This window comes from Terrapene carolina, unplaced genomic scaffold (assembly GCF_002925995.2).
Source record: "Terrapene carolina triunguis isolate 2854851 unplaced genomic scaffold, T_m_triunguis-2.0 Scaffold111, whole genome shotgun sequence".
Classification (NCBI taxonomy): Eukaryota; Metazoa; Chordata; order Testudines; family Emydidae; genus Terrapene; species Terrapene triunguis.
Window position 1 is genome coordinate 26,787,105 of NW_020664462.1, and position 23,243 is coordinate 26,810,347.

At 40.3% G+C, this 23,243-nt stretch overlaps 1 protein-coding gene across 6 annotated transcripts in view; it reads left to right on the forward strand.

Annotated features, from left to right (window-relative positions):
* ARHGAP12 (Rho GTPase activating protein 12) overlaps nt 1–23,243 on the forward strand; it is a 149,630-nt gene that overhangs the window by 93,676 nt on the left and 32,711 nt on the right. For 5 of the 6 annotated variants that reach the window (XM_026652066.2, XM_026652067.2, XM_026652069.2 and 2 more), the window contains 2 exons: nt 7,438–7,563; nt 19,600–19,674. In XM_026652066.2, coding sequence (XP_026507851.1) covers nt 7,438–7,563; nt 19,600–19,674 — 201 coding nt within the window. The remainder of the gene's footprint in view (nt 1–7,437; nt 7,564–19,599; nt 19,675–23,243) is intronic. The other variant, XM_026652068.2, reaches the window with a different exon arrangement.

Consider the following 23,243-nt stretch of genomic DNA (forward strand, 5'->3'; position numbering starts at 1 on the left):
AATTCAGCCAAAGAGATTAATCTAGTGTAAAAGTAGTATAAAAGAAGACAGTATGCCATAAAAGTGTAAACTTCTGCAAAAAGTCTGAAAGTATCTTAAAATGCAGTTCATATATCACTGATGTCTCTTGCTGTAAAAGTGAGGGTAAAGCTGAGTAAATGGCCTGTCTTCTTTGTTTTTTCAACTTTGGATGTTTTACGGGGCCTGGGTGGTCAGATCTTGGTATAGATAGAATACCTTCCTTCTGCTTAGTTAGGAATTGTAAATAGGCACAACAGCAAGATCTGTGGCATCAACACCTACTTGCAGAGAACAGGCTGTTTTTGATGCTTCAAAGACTAGTTCTGAAGGGATGCTGGGAGTGTAAGGTTGGGGAAAGAGTATGTGTGACAGTTTAGTGAAGGAATTGGACTGTTAGGGTGTCTCTTCATTCTCCATCTTAGGAGTTATCTCTAGTTGATTTGTGCAGTGGCATCCTCTTCCCTATAGACAGCTGCAACTGCCTCATGTATTGCACCTGATGCCTCAAACTTGTGTGTACATACATACCTGGGGAGGACATTGGGCTTTTTACCTATATACAGGGAAAAAAGGGCAAGTCTTCAAACAAAAAATGTTAAGATCAAGACTAGCATATATAAGGGCAGATTTAAAACAAACAAAACTGAACCCAAAACCCACCTAGGAGCACTTAAGTCAAAAAGAGCATCTGAAAATTATGAACTCAAGCCTCAAATGACCAAAAATATAAAAATGAGTAATGGAAGAAGAATTTGTTGCAGAAACATTTTTTAGTTTTTGGATTTCTCTCCAGCTTCAGTTTAAAATCTGATGTCAGAAGAATTGCAGTAAATATGCTAGAGGTAACGAAGGTTGGTAGACGTCTCAAAAAAGAGAGGTAAATCTAATAGGTCTCTGCAAGTCAGAAAATTATCTTGTAATGGGACAGTGGGAAAAACTGAAATCTCAAACTAATCTAAGATTCCAAGCAAACAAAGTAAAATCTAATTTGAGCTGTCTACTAAAAGTGGCCAATCTTTTTCTCCCACATTCTTCCAATGAAGCTGTGTCCAATTCCTTTTAATCTGATTATAGATGTCCTTAAGAGGAAAGTACTTTCTGATATAGAAAGAGGAACCAGTGCTCTCCCTGAAACTTGAGAAACTCATCTATGTAAGAATGAGGACACCTGCTACAAATAGGCACAAATGGGCTAGAAGACAGCCTTGAGCCACACCACATTAACAGAACAGAAATAAGGTCTGGGTTACTTTTAGGCTTTGTCTACGCTACAGTTTGTGCTGGCATAATTTGTCACTTAGGGGTGTGAATAAACCACCCCACTGAGCCACATAAATTACGCAGGTGCAAGAGCTTCTTCCGCTGACACAGCTTCTGCTGCTCGCTGAGGGTTTTTTTTTTATGCTGATGGGAAAGCTGTATTGGTACAGCTGCACTGCTGCAGCTCTGTACGTATTGACATGGCCTTAGTGTATATAGTTAGATTGAGAATTCCTACCTATTCATGAAAATTGTACTTACTATCTCCACAGTGGTGGAGGGAAACTGATGGCGAAAAGTAGGATAAATTCAGATGGTGTTCTGTGGTGATTTTTATGTAATGGCATAAGATTTCAGTTTTGGGTGGAACCTGCCTCAAATTGATTGTAGCATAAGCACACAAAATTTGCATTACCAAATCAGTTGGTTCATCAAGTCTACGGGTATGGCTACACCTGCAGCTGTACAGCGCTGTAAGTTAAACCTGTCTTCGTACAGCTGAGTAGGGAAAGCGCTGCAGTCTGTCCACACTGACAGCTGACAGCGCACTGTCGTGGCCACATTTGCAGCGGCATTGGGAGCGGTGCATTCTGGGCAGGTATCCCAGCGTTCAGGTGGCTACAATGTGCTTTTCAAAAGGGGAGGGCAGGGGTGGGGTGGAGTGTGACAGGGAGCGTGGGGGGAGAGAGTGGATTTTTGGAGTGCGGACACTGTGTCAGCACCTTGCCTTGCAAGTTCCTACCCCCCTCCCTCCTCCACCCCCTCTCACTCACTGAAAGCAAACAGCAGCTGTTTGTTTTTTTTTCCTCACAGACCAGATAAGCAGCCGCTCCCCGAAACGGACCCCAAACCCCATCTCCCTCCCCCCCGCGCGCCGCCTCTCTCTTCAAGCAAACATTAGATGTGGGCGTTCCAAAGGGAGCCCCCCTGCCTCCACTCATTCACAGCAAACAGTAGCTGTGTTTGTTTTTTTGATAATCAGCTCCCGGTGCGTCCGAGTTCACAACAAAACAGAGAGGAATCACAACAGTTCACAACAAAACAGAGAGGAATCACAACAAAACAAGCAGAGGAAGCTTCACTTAAAAGGATTATGGGGAGTTTCCGGAGGTCAATCACTGCATAATAAGGTTACTCCCCGTTTACACTGGAGCACCAGCGTCTCAGCCACTCCACAGCAGCTGTTAATCCTCTCGGGGAGGTGGAGTACATGCAGCGCTGTAGCCACAGAGATTCAGGGCTGTAAGTGCCCTGCCAGTGTGGACGGGGAGTGAGTTACAGCGCTGGGGGCAGCTTTATTGCGCTGTAACTCTCAAGTGTAGCCAAGGCCTACCTCTTGCAGCAAGCAGTATATAAAGCTTTAGAATTAAGAAAACTGCTATGCATGCCTATACTATATCTATCTAGTGGTTCCCGAACTTTGGTCCATGGAGCACTTGCTGATGGTTCAGAGACCTGGCTTGTCACATGGTGCTGGCTCTTCTCATTTTTTTGTTGATGAAGTGCATTAAAATGTAAAGGTACTTTATCATCTTAATTCTTCCATGTAAATATATTGCTGTAGTTGTCGCAGTGATGTAATGTGACTGTGATTGGGAGGTGACATTAGTGAATCTTAATAATCTCAATTAAGAATATGTTACACCCTGTGAAAAGCTTGGAACTCCCTTCATCCTCTAGCTAAATATTTAGTGTTATATATGGGGATGATAGTAAGGTACCTTTTTAACCTCCTGAGTTGATCAATTTATTGTATGCCCTAAAGCATGAGCTTTAACCTTCAAGCTCATACTTGAGTATTAGTCCTCTGGTTACAGAGTACCAACAGGGTACTATCCCAGCAGGATATCCATAATCTTGGACATGTCTACTTTAACCTAACAAATGATCCTTGCTTGTTGCCAGTTCCAAAGACTAATTAACAATGGTCAGGTCCATAAGCATAACTGTATAGACAACAGAAGAAGAATGTGGATATATTTGGTGATGGAATTAATGTAAACAATGTACATTTTATGCTGGGATGCTATTAAAAAAAGCGAGTCATTTACTTTAATAGAGAAGAAATTAACAAACTTTTCAAAAGTGCCTAGACTATGTCAAATGAAGGCAGCATTGTTAAGTATTAATAAAGAATCTTGCCTGAAAGCATGTCACATGGGAAGACAGTTGTTCCTGTTAATAGGTTCAGAAAAATGACTTGACAGCAAAAAGTCTTAAAGCAAATAGACTGTTTTCCTGTGCTTTTAAAGTCTAGGGTTTCTCTAGCCTAGAAATTTGCCAGCTTTATCCTCATTTTATTGTTTCCACTATTTTTGAGGTGTATTGTGCAACGAAGAGGAAATGAAAACAATCTTTAAACATTCAAGTGTAAAGATGTTTATTTGACACCTGCAATGTGAGAAAATAGAAAAATGGCAAATGTTTTCTCAGAAAATTTACAGGGTATATTAACACTGTTTACATTAGCAATGCAAAGTATTTAAGCTACTAAGAAGCACTGCTTATTGTCACTGAATTTTAACAAGGCTGTCATCAGTCCTTCATACCTGAACTCTGTTTCTGTCTTCTGCTTTTTTGGCAGAAACATTTGAAACCTGGGTTTTATATTGCCTTACAGGTTCCTTCTCCTTCAAAATGGACTTGTCTGTCCTATTAAGTAAAGTCTCCTCATGGGTTGTGATGGTACCAGAGGCACCTTTGATTATAAATCATGTACAGTTAGGCCCTGCATATTTTACAAATTTAACATTTATTTTAAAATACATTTAATTTTTATTTCAGTGGAATTCAAAGTACTTATCCTGGACTCTGAACTTGCACAGCATTTTAAAAGTATATTAAAAATAAAACAATCAAATACAGAAGTATACACAGACTGCCATAAATTCACAATGATGCTGGCTAATATTACTAAATTAAGTAGTAATCCCATTTTTCCATAGCAGGAAATAAGTAGCTAATATGTTTTTAGCCTATACATTTCTTAAATTGCTTTTAAGCGCTTAAGAGAACACTGTTTGAATCCTAGAAGTTGAGTTAACTGTAAGCATGGTCCCATAGCAAACTTCAGTTTTTAGTTGTAGTATGGGCCAGGTTGCTAGATAATACTTAGCTGCTGATATACTGTGAATTGTGAGAGTGCCTCTGTGGGCTAGATACCTGCAGAGTAGATATTTCCCTAGCAAGGAAGTAACCAGAGGTTAGATGCACTCCAGCACACATGGAGGAAAAACACTTCTGAAAGACTAAATGACGGACCATTCAGCTCTGATTTGACATGGGAACAAATTGTGAGAGCCACACACACACACATCACTATTTTACTGTACTTGTTACAATTGTCATGCAGACATGAGTGTACTGAATCCATGACAAATAAATATGGCTCTGCGTTCTCAGATGTGAAATAATTCTTACTAGTATAGGACACTTATAAATCTGTCTTAAACACAATTACCAAATTTTATTCTTTTTAATGTGACGTTCTCCATTTGGAGTGATTCGTTCTTATGATGCATGTTGAAATATTTCAATAAGACATGAAAAATCACTATTTTTTTTACATTTCTTGTTGAAGTATGAATCCTACATATAATAAAATGAAAAGCTGCTAACATAAGCATGGTATCTGCCATGGCAGTAGCAGTGTTAACCCTTTATTGGAGCGTGGTGCAGCTCAGGATGTTAATTCATTACATTCATCTAACTTTTCATTAGTCGATCTCAAAGTGCTTCATAAGTATCAGTATGTGTTATTCCCATTTTACACATGGAAAAACTAAGGCATTAAGAGGTTGTGACTTGCCAGATGTTACCATAATGAGTCAGTGGCAAATTTGAGAATAATAATCCCTAGCTCTTACATAACACTTTTCATCAGTAGGTCTTAAAGCACTTTACAATTGAGGTTAGTGTAATCTGTGATGGGTTGGATCACAGAAACCCCCTTGGGGCTGCCAACTGATGTGCCAAGACTACTACTTTCCCTGCCAGCTTGGGACTCCAGCACCCTGTCTTGCTGAGCCAGACACGCCAGTCTGCTCCAATACAGACCCAGGGTCTGAACCATGTGCCCCAAAGCTGCAGACTTAACTGAAAGCGAGAAGTGTTCCTGTCTTTAACACTCAGATGCCCAAATCCCAATGGGGTCCAAACTCCAAATAAATCTGTTTTTAAACTCATAAATTGTTCGCCCTCTATAACACTGATAGAGAGATATGCACAACTGTTGCCCCTCCTCCCCCCAGGTATTAATACATACTCTGGGTTAATTAATAAGTAAAATGTGATTTTATTAAATAAAGAAAGTAGGATTTAAGTGGTTCCAAGTAGTAACAGACAGAACAAAGTGAATTACCAAGTAAAATAAAATAAAACATGCAAGTCTAGGCCTAATACAGTAATAAAACTGAATATAGATAAAAGCTCACCCTCAGAGATGTTTCAATAAGTTTCTTTCACAGACTGGATGCCTTCCTAGTCTGGGCACAATCCTTTCCCCTGGTACAGCCCTTGTTCCAGCTCAGGTGGTAGCGAGGGGATTTCTCATGATTGCAGCCCCCTTATATGGCTTTGGCACAAGGCAGGAATCTTTTCTCTCTCTGGGTCTTTCTCTTCTCTCCCCTCCCTCCCCCAAAAGCACCAGGTTTAAGATGGATTTCAGTACCAGTTGGCATGGTCACATTTCCTGTGAGATTCCAAGCCTTCATTCCTCTCAGCCTGACTCACAGGAAAGCCTGCCTGCAAACAGAGCAATCCACAGTCAATTGTCCTGGCTGATGGGAGCCATCAAGATTCCAAACCACCATTAATGGCCCACACTTTGCATAATTACAACAGGCCCTCAGAGTTATATTTTATATTTCTAGTTTCAGATACAAGAGTGATACATTTATACAAATAGGATGACCACACTCAGTAGATTATAAGCTTTGTAATGATACCTTGCAAGAGACCTTTTGTATGAAGCATATTTTAGTTGCATTATATTCACAATCATCAGCATATTTTCATAAAATCATATAGAGTGCAACGTCACATCATTATCCCCTTTTTACATTTTAATAAAACTATGGTATCCTGCTTCTGTCATATGCCATACCCAACGGATTACAATCCCTTGTGTAATGAATCAACAAGTACATTCTTAGTTGTCTAATGTGTTTCAAAGTGCAGGTTCTGCTACTTTAGCATTGTCCCAGAAAAAAATTCCAGTCAAGATTTTTTTTATTGTTAAAATGTCATACCATTCTTATTTGCTGTTTGTATATTCAATAAAAAGCTTTGTTTGGAATGTTTTTTAACTTACTTGGATGCTGCATGAATTTCTGTGCACATGATAACTTAGTGCTACTGTGCCAGAGATGGGGGCTTGCTGCAAAATTTAGGGCTAGTATTATACAGAATATGCATGGCCCTGCTTATAGACTTTGTGCCTTTCTCTAAGTCATGCCTCTTTGGATACTGTCAGGATATTAAACTAAATTGCAACTTTTTACTCTTAAATATATATATTTTTTGTAGTTAAATGTAGCATAAATCTGGTCTAAGAAGTAGTTATTGCATTGCCACCACCAGGAGACAGGAATTGCTGTATCAGAATAGACTACTTTGCAGTGTCTCCTTTCTTCCCCCACAAACATCCTTCTGGCCAAATAGGGTTGGACATTACACCCTCAGACCTTATCATCGTTCTTGATCCAGAGGTATCACAATAGGGTGACATGACACACCCCTTTTATACAACTGTGTTTGTAGTGCTCTTAACACGTCCCAGTGTGGAGAGTAAACATCTAAATCCAGTGTTAATTCCACTCTGAAGAGTGGCTGATAACACTGTAGTGCTTTGGTGGCATTCCCAATGCCTACAGGTGCAGGCAGCAAGAATTTGGGACCAGAAATCAAACACCTGGATGACAGTACAATGTACTGTCACATCAGGCTAGTTCCTATTTACCTCTTCAGAAAACAGCACCAGAGAATTTAGCTTTCAAGACTTAGGGTTTAAACATTTAGGCTATTGTTTACAGTTTCATGGCTGAATCAGTGATGTTATGAAAAATTGTGCTGTTGGAAAATATACAGATGAATTATCTGGGTTTTATGTTAGTATAAATTTGACCCTGTTGATAGTGTGATTTTTCTCTTCTTTAGTATAATGCTTCACCACAGCAGCAAAGAGAAATAATTAAGAGTAGGAGTCTGGACAGGAGGCTACAAGAACCAATAGTTTTAACAAAGTGGAGGCACAGCACGATTGTGTTGGACACCAATGACAAGGTAGGAATGAGTTAAAGAGCATGTTAGTATTTTCGTCATTATCTGGTTAGTGAAGTGTTTAATTCACACTAATTTCTGAAGGATTCATTATTGGCAGTTTTTCTATGCTACGTACCATGCAGTGTGCGTAAACATTCAATGAAACCAAGGACTACTTGATAAACTGATAAATTTCTTTTTATTTTGAAATAGAGTAGCTTATTTTTTATCTTTATTGGACTCTTTCTCTTCTGAACTATTTCCATAAGCCTTCATTTGATTGACTGTTGAATTTTAACTAATATTAATTTAGGCTTTGTATGTTCAAAACCGTTTACTTGCCTCTAATTAGAAACCACCTATGTTTTGGTTAAAAATGGATAATATTTTGCAACGTAATATCAGTTATGTAAAATGCTCAGTACCTTGTATCTGAAGGCTTGAACTGTCAGCAGCAGAGATATGGTATGAAAACACTGGTGAAGTGCAAACATTTACAGTTTTCTTTTTCAATAGGTGTTTATATGGGTTTCACTGTCACAGTAATATTAGGCACACATGGGTATTTGCCAAGCTAAATATTATCTTTAAGATGGGAGTGATAGTAGAAATATGTAGTGACTTTATTCTTTTAACAAATATTCCCTTGAGTTCCTTTGTATTTGGTTTGGTGAGGAGAACATTTCAGCTAATAATGTTGAGGATATGCTATTGTCACATGGAGCTATTTTTGCTTATACACAGGGTATTGAAAGTGCTAAACAGGTGGCTCTAATTTCTCTCCAGAGATCAACTGAGTTGAATAGCTCTTTCAGTCTCATTTTTAAAAGCTGCTCCTTGCACAGTGATTGTTGGTGGTCCCCCTCAATTAGGCTCTCTTAGCACCTAACAAAATATAAAGCAACGTATCTTAAGTAAAATTAAAAGGACAAGTGTGCCCACTATACCCTTTATCTCATTTTAGCAATAGCTGAGTTAGTTATTACCATAAGATGCTTTAAATGATAGGTATCAATATAAATAGAGTAGAAATGAAACTAGCATTGTATCCTGATGAGTTTCTAGCTTTCAAAATTCAGCCAGAGCAATCAGTCTCAGGATTTTAATGGAAATCATAGGTAACTTTGCAATACTGAGGATATAAAATAAACTAGTTAAAATCTGATACCTATCAGTTGGAATGGATGCATGTGTTCTTCCTGAAAATTTCCCTTTAATAAAGGCAAAGGGGGAAATTAGATAGTTGGGAATATGGATCTCCATAGTTGTATAAACATAAATGGGCAACTGCTATTACAAATGTTAAAGAAGCTCTTGTTAAATGGAAAAAGTTCTGCATTACTGTTGAGTAGAGTGACTGTAATAAAAATGAATATGCTGTTTAGAATATTATAACTTCATCCAGATGTATTTTTATTTTAAATCATTCTCTCTCTTAATTGAAAGAGAATGCTTTCTTCCAGAAACTGAGTAAACTCAGGTGCCCAAAAGAGGGTGAATGTATTGGATTACCTGGCTTCAAAAAGTACTATTGGACTACCCAATTAGAATACACACCATGCCCGGAAGCCAATGGGTAGCACTTGTCTTGGAATCAAACAATTTTCACCTGCCCGTGTTACTTTATTGAAAACTTTATTTTGTTAAGAGAAATTTATTATATGGCCCAGCCATGGTACATCCCCTTTATACAAGGTCTGGTTCAAGATTAGGAAAGTTCTCTGAACACAATAGAAAATAGTCAGTAGTAGGAGGTCTAGGCTTTCCACAAGGACTCATAGATCCCATATTCCAAATGTGGGCAAGATTGGGACTCAAAAGAGACTACAAAATAATCGTTCACAAATAGCAGGCTTCCTATATCTATAACAAAAAGGTGTTTGAAACAAGAACTGGCTGTACTACCTGCAATTCAGAAGCAACTTTTTAAAATACTTCAATATTAAAAAGACTTGCAGGAACTGCATCCTATTGAAAAGTCTGCTATAAACCCTTTGACCTTAATAAATCTTAATATCAGCCTATAAAATACTAATGAACTTTACTGAAGGGAACTCCATAGGTACCATAGCTCTTAGGAATAAAGGTTTAAACATAAAAATTAGCCAAAAGCCATGGATAAAAGATGGATGGATAAAAATATATATTTCCAGAAATTGTGGACTAATAGTCTAGTTCTTTTTAATCCCCATGAGCTTTAGTTCTTCAAGATTATATAATTTGCAAAAAACACCAAACAATAAATCTAAATTACAAGGAATCTTATATTTTCATGTAATATGGTCATATCAGTTAACACAAACTTCTTGAGCAAAAGTAACATAGTAAAGTACAAGTTGGAGATTGTGCTACACACAATTCTGTATTAAATGTTAATACGTCTTAAAATGGGCAAATGCTGTATACTATAGTTAAATCTGTTCCCCCTGGAATAAGTAAATATTTACATGGAATAAGTAAATATTAGTGATACTGACTTCAGACAGACACTTAAATAATTAAAGCGTAATAATGTGTTTGGTACCGTACAAGGCATAAATACAAGAATCCCTGACCTGAAGGGTTCTATCACAGCTTTGCCTGTTTGATTCCCATAATGAAGAAGGTATAGCCATTTATGGCCTGCATGAGTAATTTACACCTGTCAGTTTGATAGTGTTTTAAATATCAAAGTAAACACGTGACATCCATTTGATGTTTTTTCAGTGTAGAACTAAATCTTATCAGTATTAGGAATTCAAAGACTTCCTGTTTATGTTGGAGAGATTTTCCCCAAAATTCAAACAAGATAAAAAATGGTTCAACTAAACTAATTATAAATCCAATTGGTGCCCTAGTGTGGGCAAGGTTTTTGGACAGCTTGAAACATTTTTACTGAAACAATTAGTGGAATTGTTTTAAAAACTGGTTAGAAACTTTCCTCGTATAGACAGTGCTTCAAGGCTAGATGTTCTATGTGCTCTCAATTCCCACTGAAGTCAGTTTAGGACACTCAGCACTTTACAGAGTTAAGGTTTCAGCAATGCCTGGAAGAACCAGGACACTTTTGATTCCTGCAAGTGCTTTCACACACCGAAGAACAGATATTGCAAAATTTTGCTAATTATTTTCATTTTCAAAGCTGCTGAATACAAAAAGTAAACAGGAAACATAAGTAGTGAACAATAAACCTGAATTTTAAAAATCTATTGGTAATATTGCAAGTTATTAATTTCATTTGGTCTTTTATTAAAATATTACTTTAACCTCGCAACGGAGCAAGTTGAATATTGAAAAACAAAGCAAAAACAAATCACTATTCAACTTGCTGAAAAAAAACAACTCAACTATATATAGAACTAGTATTTGAGGGAAAAGGTGTGGTCCAATAGATAGAGCACCACATTGGTGTTAGGAAGCCTGGTTCTGTGGCACTGTCTCACACACACAAACAAAATGAGCACAGAAGTGCTTATCCTCCTCTGGGAAGCATTTTGTGGTTGATAGATGAAAAGTGCTACTGAGGTGATTGTTCACTAAGTTCCACTTTCGACGTCTCCAACTCAAAGAATATTTCCAACATACCTCTGAACAGCATACTAACCCACAGAATCCCCCCTACCAGCACTACAAACAAAAGGATTCTGCGTGGACTCCTCCGGACGGTCGAAACAACAGACTGGATTTCTACATAGATTGCTTCCGTCAACGTGCAAAGGCTGAAATTGTGGATAAGCAACATCACTTGCCCCATAACCTCAGCCATGCTGAACACAACGCCATCTACAGCCTCAGAAACAACCCTGACATCATTATCAAAAAGGCTGACAAAGGAGGTGCTGTCGTCATCATGAATAAATTGGAATATGACCAAGAGGCTGCTAGACAGCTCTCTAACACCACATTCTACAGGCCATTATCCTCTGATCCCACTGAGGATTACCTAAAGAAACTACACCATCTGCTAAAAAAACTCCCTGACAAAGCACAGGAACAAATCCGTACAGACACATGCCTAGAACCCCGACCAGGGACATTCTATTTGCTACCCAAGATCCATAAACCTGGAAATCCTGGACGTCCCATCATCTCAGGCATTGGCACCCTAACATCAGGCTTGTCTGGTTATGTGGACTCTCTCCTCAGACCCTACGCTACCAGCACTCCTAGCTATCTTCGAGATACTACTGACTTCCTGAGGAAACTACAATCCATCGGTGATCTTCCAGAAAACACCATCCTGGCCACTATGGACGTAGAAGCCCTCTACACCAATATTCCACACACAGATGGACTACAAGCTATCAGGAACAGTATCCCCGATAATGTCACAGCTAACCTGGTGGCTGAACTCTGTGACTTTGTCCTCACCCACAACTATTTCACATTTGGGGACAATATATACCTTCAAGTCAGCGGCACTGCGATGGGTACCCGCATGGCCCCACAGTATGCCAACATTTTTATGGCTGACTTAGAACAACGCTTCCTTAGCTCTCGTCCCCTAACGCCCCTACTCTACTTGCGCTACATTGATGACATCTTCATCATCTGGACCCATGGAAAAGAAGCCCTTGAGGAATTCCACCATGATTTCAATAATTTCCATCCCACCATCAACCTCAGCCTAGATCAATCCACACAAGCGGTCCATTTCCTGGACACTACTGTGCTAATAAGCGATGGTCACATAAATACCACCCTATACCGGAAACCTACTGACCGCTACACTTACCTGCATGCCTCCAGCTTCCATCCAGGACACACCACACGATCCATTGTCTACAGCCAAGCTCTAAGATATAACCGTATTTGCTCCAATCCCTCAGATAGAGACAAGCACCTACAAGATCTCTATCAAGCATTCTTAAAACTACAATACCCACCTGCTGAAGTGAAAAAACAGATTGACAGAGCCAGACGAGTACCCAGAAGTCACCTCCTACAAGACAGGCCCAACAAAGAAAATAACAGAACACCACTAGCTGTCACCTTCAGCCCCCAACTAAAACCTCTCCAGCGCATCATCAGAGATCTACAACCTATCCTGAAAGATGATCCTTTACTCTCACAGATCTTGGGAGACAGACCTGTCCTCGCTTACAGACAACCCCCCAACCTAAAGCAAATACTCACCAGCAACCACACATCACTGAACAAAAACACTGACCCAGGAACCTATCCTTGTAACAAAGCCCGATGCCAACTCTGTCCACATATCTATTCAAGGACCTAATCACATCAGCCATACCATCAGGGGCTCGTTCACCTGCACATCTACCAATGTGATATATGCCATCATGTGCCAGCAATGCCCCTCTGCCATGTACATTGGCCAAACCGGTCAGTCTCTACGCAAAAGAATTAATGGACACAAATCTGACATCAGGAATCATAATACTCAAAAACCAGTGGGAGAACACTTTAACCTGTCTGGCCATTCTTTGACAGACCTGCGGGTGGCTATCTTAAAACAGAAAAACTTCAAAAACAGACTCCAACGAGAGACTGCTGAGCTGGAATTGATATGCAAACTAGACACAATCAACTCAGGGCTAAATAGGGATTGGGAATGGCTGAGCCATTACAAACATTGAATCTATCTCCCCTTGTAAGTATTCTCACACTTGCTTCTTATCAAACTGTCTGTACTGGGCTATCTTGATTATCACTTCAAAAGTTTTTTTTCTCTTACTTAATTGGCCTCTCAGAGTTGGTAAGACAACTCCCACCTGTTCATGCTCTCTGTATGTGTGTATATATATCTCCTCAATATATTTCACTTTATATGCATCCGAAGAAGTGGGTTGTAGCCCACGAAAGCTTATGCTCTAATAAATTTGTTAGTCTCTAAGGTGCCACAAGTACTCCTGTTATTTTTGCGGATACAGACTAACACGGCTGCTACTCTGAAACCTTCTATTAGACTGAATCTCTTAATCTTTGCTTCTCTGGAAGTGGCAATTCTCTATCTCTGATGTGAGGACTCTGTCCAAAGAGCTATAATAGTCCATTATATTGCCATGTTCTTGACAGTGTGTCACCAATTACATACTTGCCAATATTGAGATCATTCTCCACCTAAGCTGGGTCCTGGGGGCCATGGAAGTTTGGGGGTGTGTGCATTCTGGTGAATCTTATTTTCAGTGACTTACGGCTTCTAAAAGCATTCAGACACTTAAGGTAAGTCTATACTTCAATAAAAGACTTGCAGCACAGCCTCAGCTGGTCCAGGTTAGCTGACTTGGGCTTGGACTGAGGTGCTAAATATTGAGTGTAGACATTGGGCTTAGGCTAGACCCTGGGCTCGGGGACCTGGAGGGTCCCCCAGAGCCTGGGCTCCAGCCCGAGCCTGAATGTCTACGCTGCAATTTTTTGCCCCTCAGCCTGAGCCCAAGTCAACTAACCCAGGCTCTGAGACTCCATGCCATGGGCTTTCTATTGCAGTGCAGACTTACCTTTAGATGCTTATCTTAGCCCAGTGGTCCCCAACCTTTTTCGTCTGGCGGGCGCCAGACGACGAGCCACGGAGGACCGTGGCAGCGGACGAGCATCCTCCGAAATGCTGCCGGCAAGCCGCAACATCAATAGGCAATGCCACCGAGAAGCAGCGTCATCCAGCGGCGTCGCTGCTGAAATGCCGCCGAAAATCGGAGGCATTTCGGCGGTGACGCCTCTGGATGACGCTGCTTCTCGGCGGCATTTCGGCGGATGCTCGTCCGCCGGCCAGTACGCGGGTGCACTTAGATGCCCCGACGGGCACCATGGCGCCCGCGGGCACCGCGTTGGGGACCCCTGTCTTAGCCTATAGAAGAGCCCACCTCACTAAATCCTGTTCTCGGTCTAATTTCAAAACTCAGGGATGGTCCAGCCAAATCAGGACTACTGACATGTATTTAATGGGCTCCATTGGTTCTAGGCTTAATTTTGTAGACCTTGTTTTTCACCAGAGACTCCTCTCCTAGAGTAAGATTTCTTGTTATCACTGGGTTGTCCTTGGGTGTGTCTATACTAACTGAGGAAGTTGTTGCAGGACACTGAGCAAATAAAATGTTTTATAAATTGGTTTTGCCATGCACACACCAGTGGTGGTGTTTTGCCATTTTGGCACATTCCACATTCAGCCTGCCTTATGGCTGTGGTTGTACCATTGTATTCTCTGGTTCCTGATGCACCTATCTCATAGCACCAAACAGAGAGTTGGGCGCTATTTTGTAGAGTGGAACTAGGTGAAACAGCGTAAGCCAGTAAAAAAAGTAACACTCGCAGCAGCTTGTTCACATTGGAGAGATATTGTTGTAGATTGACTCAAATCCAGCTGCACAAATACAAAGATCTTGTGCTGGTTTTAAAGGCGACTAGTACAAATGTTTATAGAATCACAGGGTTAGAAAGGACCGCAAGGGTCATCTAGTCTAACCCCCTGCCAAGATGCAGGATTTGTTCTGTCTAAACCATCCGAGACAGATGGCTATCCAGCCTCTTTTTGAAAACCTCCATCGAAGGAGCTTCCACAACCTCCCTAGACAGTCTGTTCCATTGTCCTACTGTTCTTAGAGTTAAGTTTTTCCTGAGATTTAATCTAAATTTGCTATGCAGTAGTTTGAACTTGTCCTGCCCTATGTGGCAAGGGAGAACAACTTTTCTCCATACTTTTTTATGGCAGCCTTTCATGTATTTGAAGACTATCATGTCACACTTCAATCTCCTCTTTTCCAAACTAAACATATCCAGTTCCTTCAGCCTTTGCTCATATGGCTTGCATTCCATCCCTTTGATCATCTTTGCTCACTTCTGGATCCTTTCCAGTTTCTCCACATCCTTTCTGTACATTGGTGAGCAAAATTGGACACACTGCTCCGGCTGAGGCCTAACCAGCACCGAGTAGAGCAGTACTATCAGCTCCGGTGACTTGCAAGGTATACCTCTATTAATGCAATCTAAAACTGCATTTGCTTTTTTTGCAACACAACATCACGTTCTTGACTTATGTTGAGGTTGTGATCAATCACAACTCCCAGATCCTTTTCAGCAGGGCTGCTGCCAAGCCAGTTATCTCCCATTCTATATTTGCATTTGGTTTTTCTTTTCTCAGTGTAGCACTTTACATTTGTCTATGTTGAATTTCAATTTGTTGTCTGTAGCCTAGTTTTCCAATTTATCAAGATCCCTCTGAATCTTAACTCTATCCTCCAGAATTTTGGCAAAGCGTCCCCTCGCGCCCCCCCCCCCCCCCCGCCCCAAGCTTTGTATCCTCTGCAAATTTGATCAGCACGCTCTCTATTCCTCTACACCCAGGTCATTAATTAATAAAGATGTTAAACAACACTGGACCCAGAACAGATCTCTCTGGAATCCCACTTGAGACCTCCCTCCAATCTGACATCATTCCATTAATAGTTACTCTTTCTATGCATTGTTTAGCCAATTATGCATCCACCTAATGGTAGTTCCACTAAGCCCGCATTTCTCCAGCTTACTTACCAGAGTGTCATGTGGGACTGTGTCAAAAGCCTTGCTGAAGTCCAGGTATATTATGTCCACTGCATTCCCACTATCCACCAAGTCAGTTACCCTGTCAAAGGAGAAAATCAAGCTGGTTTGGTATAATTTGTTCTTGGTAAAGCCATGCTGGTTTCTAGTTATTACCATTTCATCCTCCAGGTATTTGTAAGTTGAATGTTTTATACATTGCTCTAGTCACTTCCCAGATATTGAAGTCAGGCTGACTGGTCTATAGTTCCCCAGCTCCTCCTTTTCCCCCTTTCTAAAGTCGAGCACTATGTTAGCCCTTCTTCAGTCTTCCGGGACCTCTTCTGTCATCCATGAGTTTGCAAACAGTATTGCCAGTGTCTCCGAGATTACATCAGCTAATTCCTTCAGTACCCTCAGGTGAATAGCATCGGGCCCCGCCAATTTGAATTTGTTCAAATTGGTCAAAAAATCTCTAATGCGTTCTTTACTTATCCTGATTTGCATCCCTTCCCCTTTATTGTCTATGGTAACTTCGCTAGTTGTCTGGTCACATGTTATTTTTTGTGAGACGACTGAGGCATTGAGCACCTCTGCCTTCCTAACATAGTCTGTTACCAGTTCACCACCTCCATTGAGCAGCTGACCCACACCATCCTTGATCTTTCCCTTTTGCCTGACATGTTTGAAGAACCCCTTCCTGTTGTCTCTAACATTCCTTGCCGACTGTAACTCATTCTTTACCTTGGCTTTCCTGATTTTTGTCCCTACATGCTTGCGTTATTCCTGTATATACTTCCTTGGTGACATGCCCCTCCCTTCATTTCCTGTATGTATCCCTTTTGGTTTTTAGACAGATAAAAAGATCCTTGTGCGGCCACATGGCCTCCTGTGGCTCTTCTTATCTTTCCTGTGCGTCAGAATAGCTTGATGTTGAGCCTCTAGTATCACATCTTTTAGGAACTGCCAGCCCCCTTTGACTCCTTTTCTTCCTAATTTGTCTTTCCCTGGGACCTTGCCTACTATTTTTCTGAGTTGGTTGAAATTCACCTTCTTAAAGTCTAACGTCCTTGTTTTGCTGTTTTCATGTCCTCCTTTCCATAGGATCTTGAATTCTGTCAGATCATGATCACGTCCTCCCAAGTTCCCAACCACCTTCCCGTTTGCAACTACTTCATCCCTGTTGGTCAAAACCAAATCCAAAATGAATTACCCCCTTCTTGTTTCCTCAACTTTCTGAATCAGAAGGTTGTTCCCTACTCATGCTAAAAATTTGCAGGACATATTAAGCTGTGCTGTAATAGTCTTCCAACAGATATCAGGGAAGTTAAAATCCACATTAATACTTGCTCATGTGTTAGCTAATCTTGTTACCAGTTTGTAGAATGACTCATCCACTTCCTCTTCTTGTTTTGGTGGCCTATAATAGACCCCCACCATAACATTGCTACTATTCTTTTGCCTTTTATCCTCACCCAGAAACTCTCAGTAGGACTGTTGCTCACTTTCTCTTAGACCTCAGAGCAAGTGTATATGTTCTTGATGTACAATGCAACACCACCTCCTTTTTCCCCATACTTATCCTTTCAAAACAAGCTAGGAAATGATTGATCATAGAATCATAGGACTGGAAGGGACCTCGAGACCTAGAGGTCATCTAGTCAAGTCCCCTGTACTCATGGTAGGACTAAGTATTATCTAGACCATCCCTGAAAGGTGATACAGCCACTGCATTAGGCATTTCAAGGCATTGCATATATAATGCATATTCAGTCTGAGCCAATAGTTTAATTCCTTTTCACCTAGTGAGCTCTTATGGCTGGCTGTAAGAGCCTACTACATGCTCTGGTGAGGCAGTATGCACTTGCAAATGCTCTACAAAAACGGCAGTCTCTATGCTAATGTGCAAATGTTCTGAGGAAAGAAAATATAGAGAGGAGCAAAAAGCTAACATTGAATGGAAAGTGGAATTTGAAAATATCACAACCCTTGTTCAGATCATTGAGGTACCCACTGGAGGGTGGATGGATGACCATCGTGGCATTGCATTGGCTTCGATGGAACGGGAGGTGGTGAGGGGTGGCCCATGATCAGATGCATTGGAGTTTTCCTGTTCAAATTTTAAAAAAAGGCCACCTAAAATTTCATAGCACTAACAGGGAAAATAACTTTTCCCTTTATATCCTCAATCTAAAATGCACTTAGCTTGATAGGTGCAGATAGTAATGCAGATCACTGTTTATTGAAACACATCCAACTTCTAGGAAATAATTTCTGGGAAAAAAACAAAATTACTTCTTTCTCTGTGAAGTCAAAGGAGCACTTGAAGTGGGCGGCAGCAGCAGCAGTATAAGTCACCAAGTGGGCTACAAAAATTAACTTCACAATTTATAACTCAGCAATGTCAATCAGTACCTGCTCAGTGCCTAGCAGCAACGGGCGATACGCACTATGGTGTTTGTACATATTTGTCCACATTTACACTTCTGTGTGACAGTCAGAGGAGATTTTTGTGTCTTTCCTCAGAAGTGAAGTAAAATCAGGAACTTGAATTTTATTATTCAGATTTTTTTCTAGAACTCTAATGCCCTTCGTGACCATTATTGTAAAAAAGCTAGCATGCTACTACTATAGTTAGACTTGCGGGTAGATTTCAAACATTTATATCATGAGCGTTATGCATGCCCCTGGAAAAACTAATGCTTTAATATTAAATGTGCAGTGAGACAGTTCACTAATCTGGTTTTGGTCAAACCTTTGGAGAAGTACCTGGGAAAGTGAATAAGAAAGAGAATTTCAGTCAATAACAGGTAAAACCAAACAATGTCTCTTATATGAAATATCGCCACTGAAGATCTGTAGGGGAGAATTGCACACAATTTTTCAAATGCAGAATGATCATAAACAGCTTCAGAGGAAACAATTTTTTTTTTCAGTTAAATAACTTTCCTGGTCTTTAGAGATTTAGCACTTCCCTTTTTGAGGCATAATTAATACCTAATTCAGTAAACCTGATTCTCTTGCACTTTTTTTCAGAAACTTCTAGTCACTGATGATTACAAGAAATTTAACTAAAATTACTTCAGAATATTTAGCAAAATCTATGTAATAATTATCCACATGTTAAAGTAATTTTGTATTTGTACAGTTACCAACCAAGCACTGGCGTATTTCCTCTGAACATTTCTTGCCTAATGCCAGGTATTCCCACCGTACCCAGAACACATTAGTATCCAGAACTTGATTTACCTTTTGACAACACAGGTGAATTTTTAAAATAATACCGTACAAAAATTCTGCTTACATTAAGAAGCATCATTGTAAACTAATATGGCATAGTGAAGATGGTGTTACTATTCCTTTTCAGCGAACATGTCCACATTAACTCAGTTTGTTTGGATTCTGTAAATCTTGCAGGAGCTCCGTCTGAGTTAACAATTTTATAATATCAGTACTTCAGTATACTATTTATGCTTCAAAAAACGATCCGTAGTCCAGGACTGAGATTGTAAAATGACTTACGTTTTTTCTTTCCAGGATTAATAATACAAAGAATATTATTGTAGGAAAGAGAATAACTAGTTGCATCTTCTATTTTTCTTGTAGGAATATCCAACTGCTTCAAAGCCCAACTGTCCGGAAAATGAGTCCTCTCCTTCCTCGCCAAAGCACCAAGCCACAGTCAGTATGCAAGTTGTCTCATAATAGACATGTAGATGCCAGGCAACAAGTGCACTCAATAGTTTAAGACAGCAAGTCTGCTTGTGGTTTTAAACAAAGTAAAGGTGTATCAGGATTTTCTCTCTCAGTTGGCTTGCATCTGCTTCTGAAATTACATTTAAAAAGTACCCACATTAGGATTTAGACTCTATCCAATAATGTTGGAAAAGAAAATGTTGCATGATTTTCCCTTAGAATAGGATTCAGTATCTCATATGCCTATCGTTTGAGATTGTAACATGCTTACATGTTATACAAACAATAATATCTTCACAACGTCCCTGTAGGGATAGGAAGATTTTCTTTAATGGCTTACATTTTTTTTTCAAAGTATTTAGTTAGGACTTGCTTCTGGAATAAATAATTTATGGCAAGTTATTTAGCATCTCAAAGAGAAATCTCCACTATTTTTGTTCAGCTGGCAATTTGATAGGTCAAAGGCATGAAGCACTTCCTATTGTTAGTAAACAGTAATAGTTAATTACAACTGTTATTTCTGATCTTCCTGCTACCATTGGTGTCTTGCAAAAGAGAAACTGAAATTATGGAAACTTAATGAAAGTCAGTAGTGTGCATTCTTCTCTAGCAATAGCTTAGCTTTTGGAAAGAAAGCTTGAACTCAGCTGGTTTTATGTGGTGACCTGTGCAACTTTTAAGGTCCGTCAACTTCATGTTCTGAGTATTAAACAATTTGGGGTTTAGGTTAAATTTAAATACATTTTTGTTTTTTGAAACTGTATGAAATAATTGTTGAATGGGAAAAGCAATTGGGTTTTCCTTTTCAAAATTGAAAAGCCATAATGTGATAGCGTTAAGACATGTTGAAGCATGTTTAATGGTCATTAATATTTATCTCGTGAGGTTTAAGGCTACATGCTTTCAGTCTCAGTGCACCCAAGGCATGTATTCCACAGTTTATTCATGATGTGCTGTATTTCCTATTTTATGAACATTCAGGTTGCTAAATAGAACAAAATAGGTAGTTTCTCTCAATATACTAAGTTTTTCCCCCTACAAGCAAACTGAATTGCTTGTTTGCCTGTGCACTAAGACAACACTACTGCTTATTTTGATAATTGTTTTTATATATGGCACAGTATTTGAATGATTAAAAATTTATTTTATGTAAATTCTCTACCGGTCTAGACAACAGAAAAATACTGCCTCTCCAGCAAATTCTGTGTTTCTCAGCTCATTGTTTTTCCACTGCTTTCAAACATCCGCACAAAATCAAGTAAATCTTTTTGTATTGCTTGATCCTTAACGTACTCCCTTCTCACCCCTTTTTCGCATGAGAAATTACATTAGCTCTTCCACTTTCTGTTGCTTAGTAGGAAATTATTTAGTTTACTCGATCTTCTGGAGTCTTCCTCCCCATTGAGAAGATCGATGTCTTTAGTGCAAGCACAGCTATGGTGGGTGCAAAGGTGTTTTTGCGATGCACTTCCAATAGTACTGCCATATATACCTAGCAACAGCATGTTTCAGCTTGCTTAATAACACTGAAAAGGTGGAGGGGGAGGTTTGACGGTTGTGGGGAGGAAATAAGTTGTCCCCCTTATTAATATTAAAGCGTCAAGGTTTGAATGGAGAGTGCAAAAATGCAAATATTAGTTGTGATTTGTTCGGACCACAAAGGGCATGCTACAAAGAAAATGCTACTTCCCAAGCAGCTCTAGAATATTTCAGCAAACCATTTTTGCATTAAAAAAAGGTCAATTTGAAACTGAAACTGTTGTCAAAACCTACCCTTCCCTGCAAATTTCATCACTTGAAAAATGTTGATAAAAGCTTCAATATTCTCAAAATGTCCCATTCTGATATTTTTTATAATGAAAAATTTCAGTTGCTCAGGTTGAAACTACTTGTTTTGAAACTTGAGCTAATTATAGTAAGAGTTTTTTTTTTTTTTTTAAATGAAATTTGGTAAAAATCTAACTGAAACATTAACAAATTATCAAAATAAAACATTGACCCAAATCAGTGTTTTTCAATTTTGTATTGTGTCCTGGAGGAAGCTGGCCCTTTGTATGATGAGTGGTTTGGCCAGCTTCCTCCAGGACACAACTGACTTCTTCCACAAACTCCATACTATTAACAACCTCCCTCAGAGCACCATTCTCGCCACCATGGATGTCACTTCCCTATACACCAACATCCCTCACGGCTGCATAGCTGCCCACCTCAAATATTTACAAGACAATGGACAACCCTCAGATATCCACCCCAAACACATTGCCAAACTCATCCATTTCATCTCCACCCACAATTTTACATTCAACAGCAAACACCTGTCCAAACCATGGGAACAGCCATGGGTACTCGGATGGTTCCCCAATATGCCAACCTCTTCATGGACCACCTTGAAGAAGAATTTCTGGACAAATGCACCATGAAACCGATGATACACCTGAGATACATTGATGAACACACTCAGGCCTTGGCTACGCTTGCGAGTTAGCGCAATAAAGCAGCCCTGGGTGCCCTAGCTCACTCCCCGTCCACACTGGCAAGGCACATAGAGCGCTCTGACTCCGCAGCTACAGCGCTGCTGGTACTCCACCTCGGCGAGTGGAATAACCTTTGCTGCGCCCCCACTGGAGTGCCACGGCGCCAGTGTGAACGAGGTGTTGCGGTAGTGCGCTGCGATCAGCCTCTGGAAATGTCCCATAATCCCCTTAAGTCAAGTGGCCACTCTGGTCATTGTTGTGAAATCGGCTGCAGGAATGCGGAAATGCCCTTTCAAAGCTCCGTTTTGGAGAAGCCGGCTGCTTATCAGCTCCAAGAAAAAGCAAACATTTACTGTTTGCGTTGAGTGAGTGAGAGAGAGGTGGGGGGGAAGGGGGTCTGAACTTACCTGACAGCATACTGACACACTCTCAGCACCCCAAAAACCCACTCTCTCTCCCCCCACATACACACAACACACTCCCTGTCGCACTCCACCCCACCCCCCCATTTGAAAAGCATGTTGCAGTCACTTGCATAATGGGATAGCTGCCCATAATGCACTGCTCCCAATGCCGCTGCAAGTGCCGCAAATGTGGCTATGCCAGTGCTCTTGAAGCTGTCAGTGTGGACAGACTGCAGCGCTTTCCCTACTGCGCTCTACGAAGGCGGGTTTAACTCCCAGCGCTCTACATCTGCAAGTGTAGCCATGCCCTAAGAAATCTGTTATCTGTGGTCAGGCACTCAGAAACCACAGAATAGGCTCTGAGTAGAAAGTCCAGGATATGCATGTTAAATTACTCAAAACAACCTTCACCAGACAAGGACGCTCCACCAGGGAAGTGGATTGAATTGTAGAACGGGTCACCCAGATACCCCAAGAGAGCCTGCTTCAATACAGAAATAAAATGCCCTTCCACTACACCCCCCTAGTTGTCAACTAACACCGCACATTGGAAACCATACAGGGTATCATCAAACTACCATCCATTCTCAATGGGGACCCCATCCTGGAAGAAATCTTTCCGGAACCCTCTCTTCTGGCCTTCAAACAACCCCCCAACCTCTCTAAGCTCATCAGA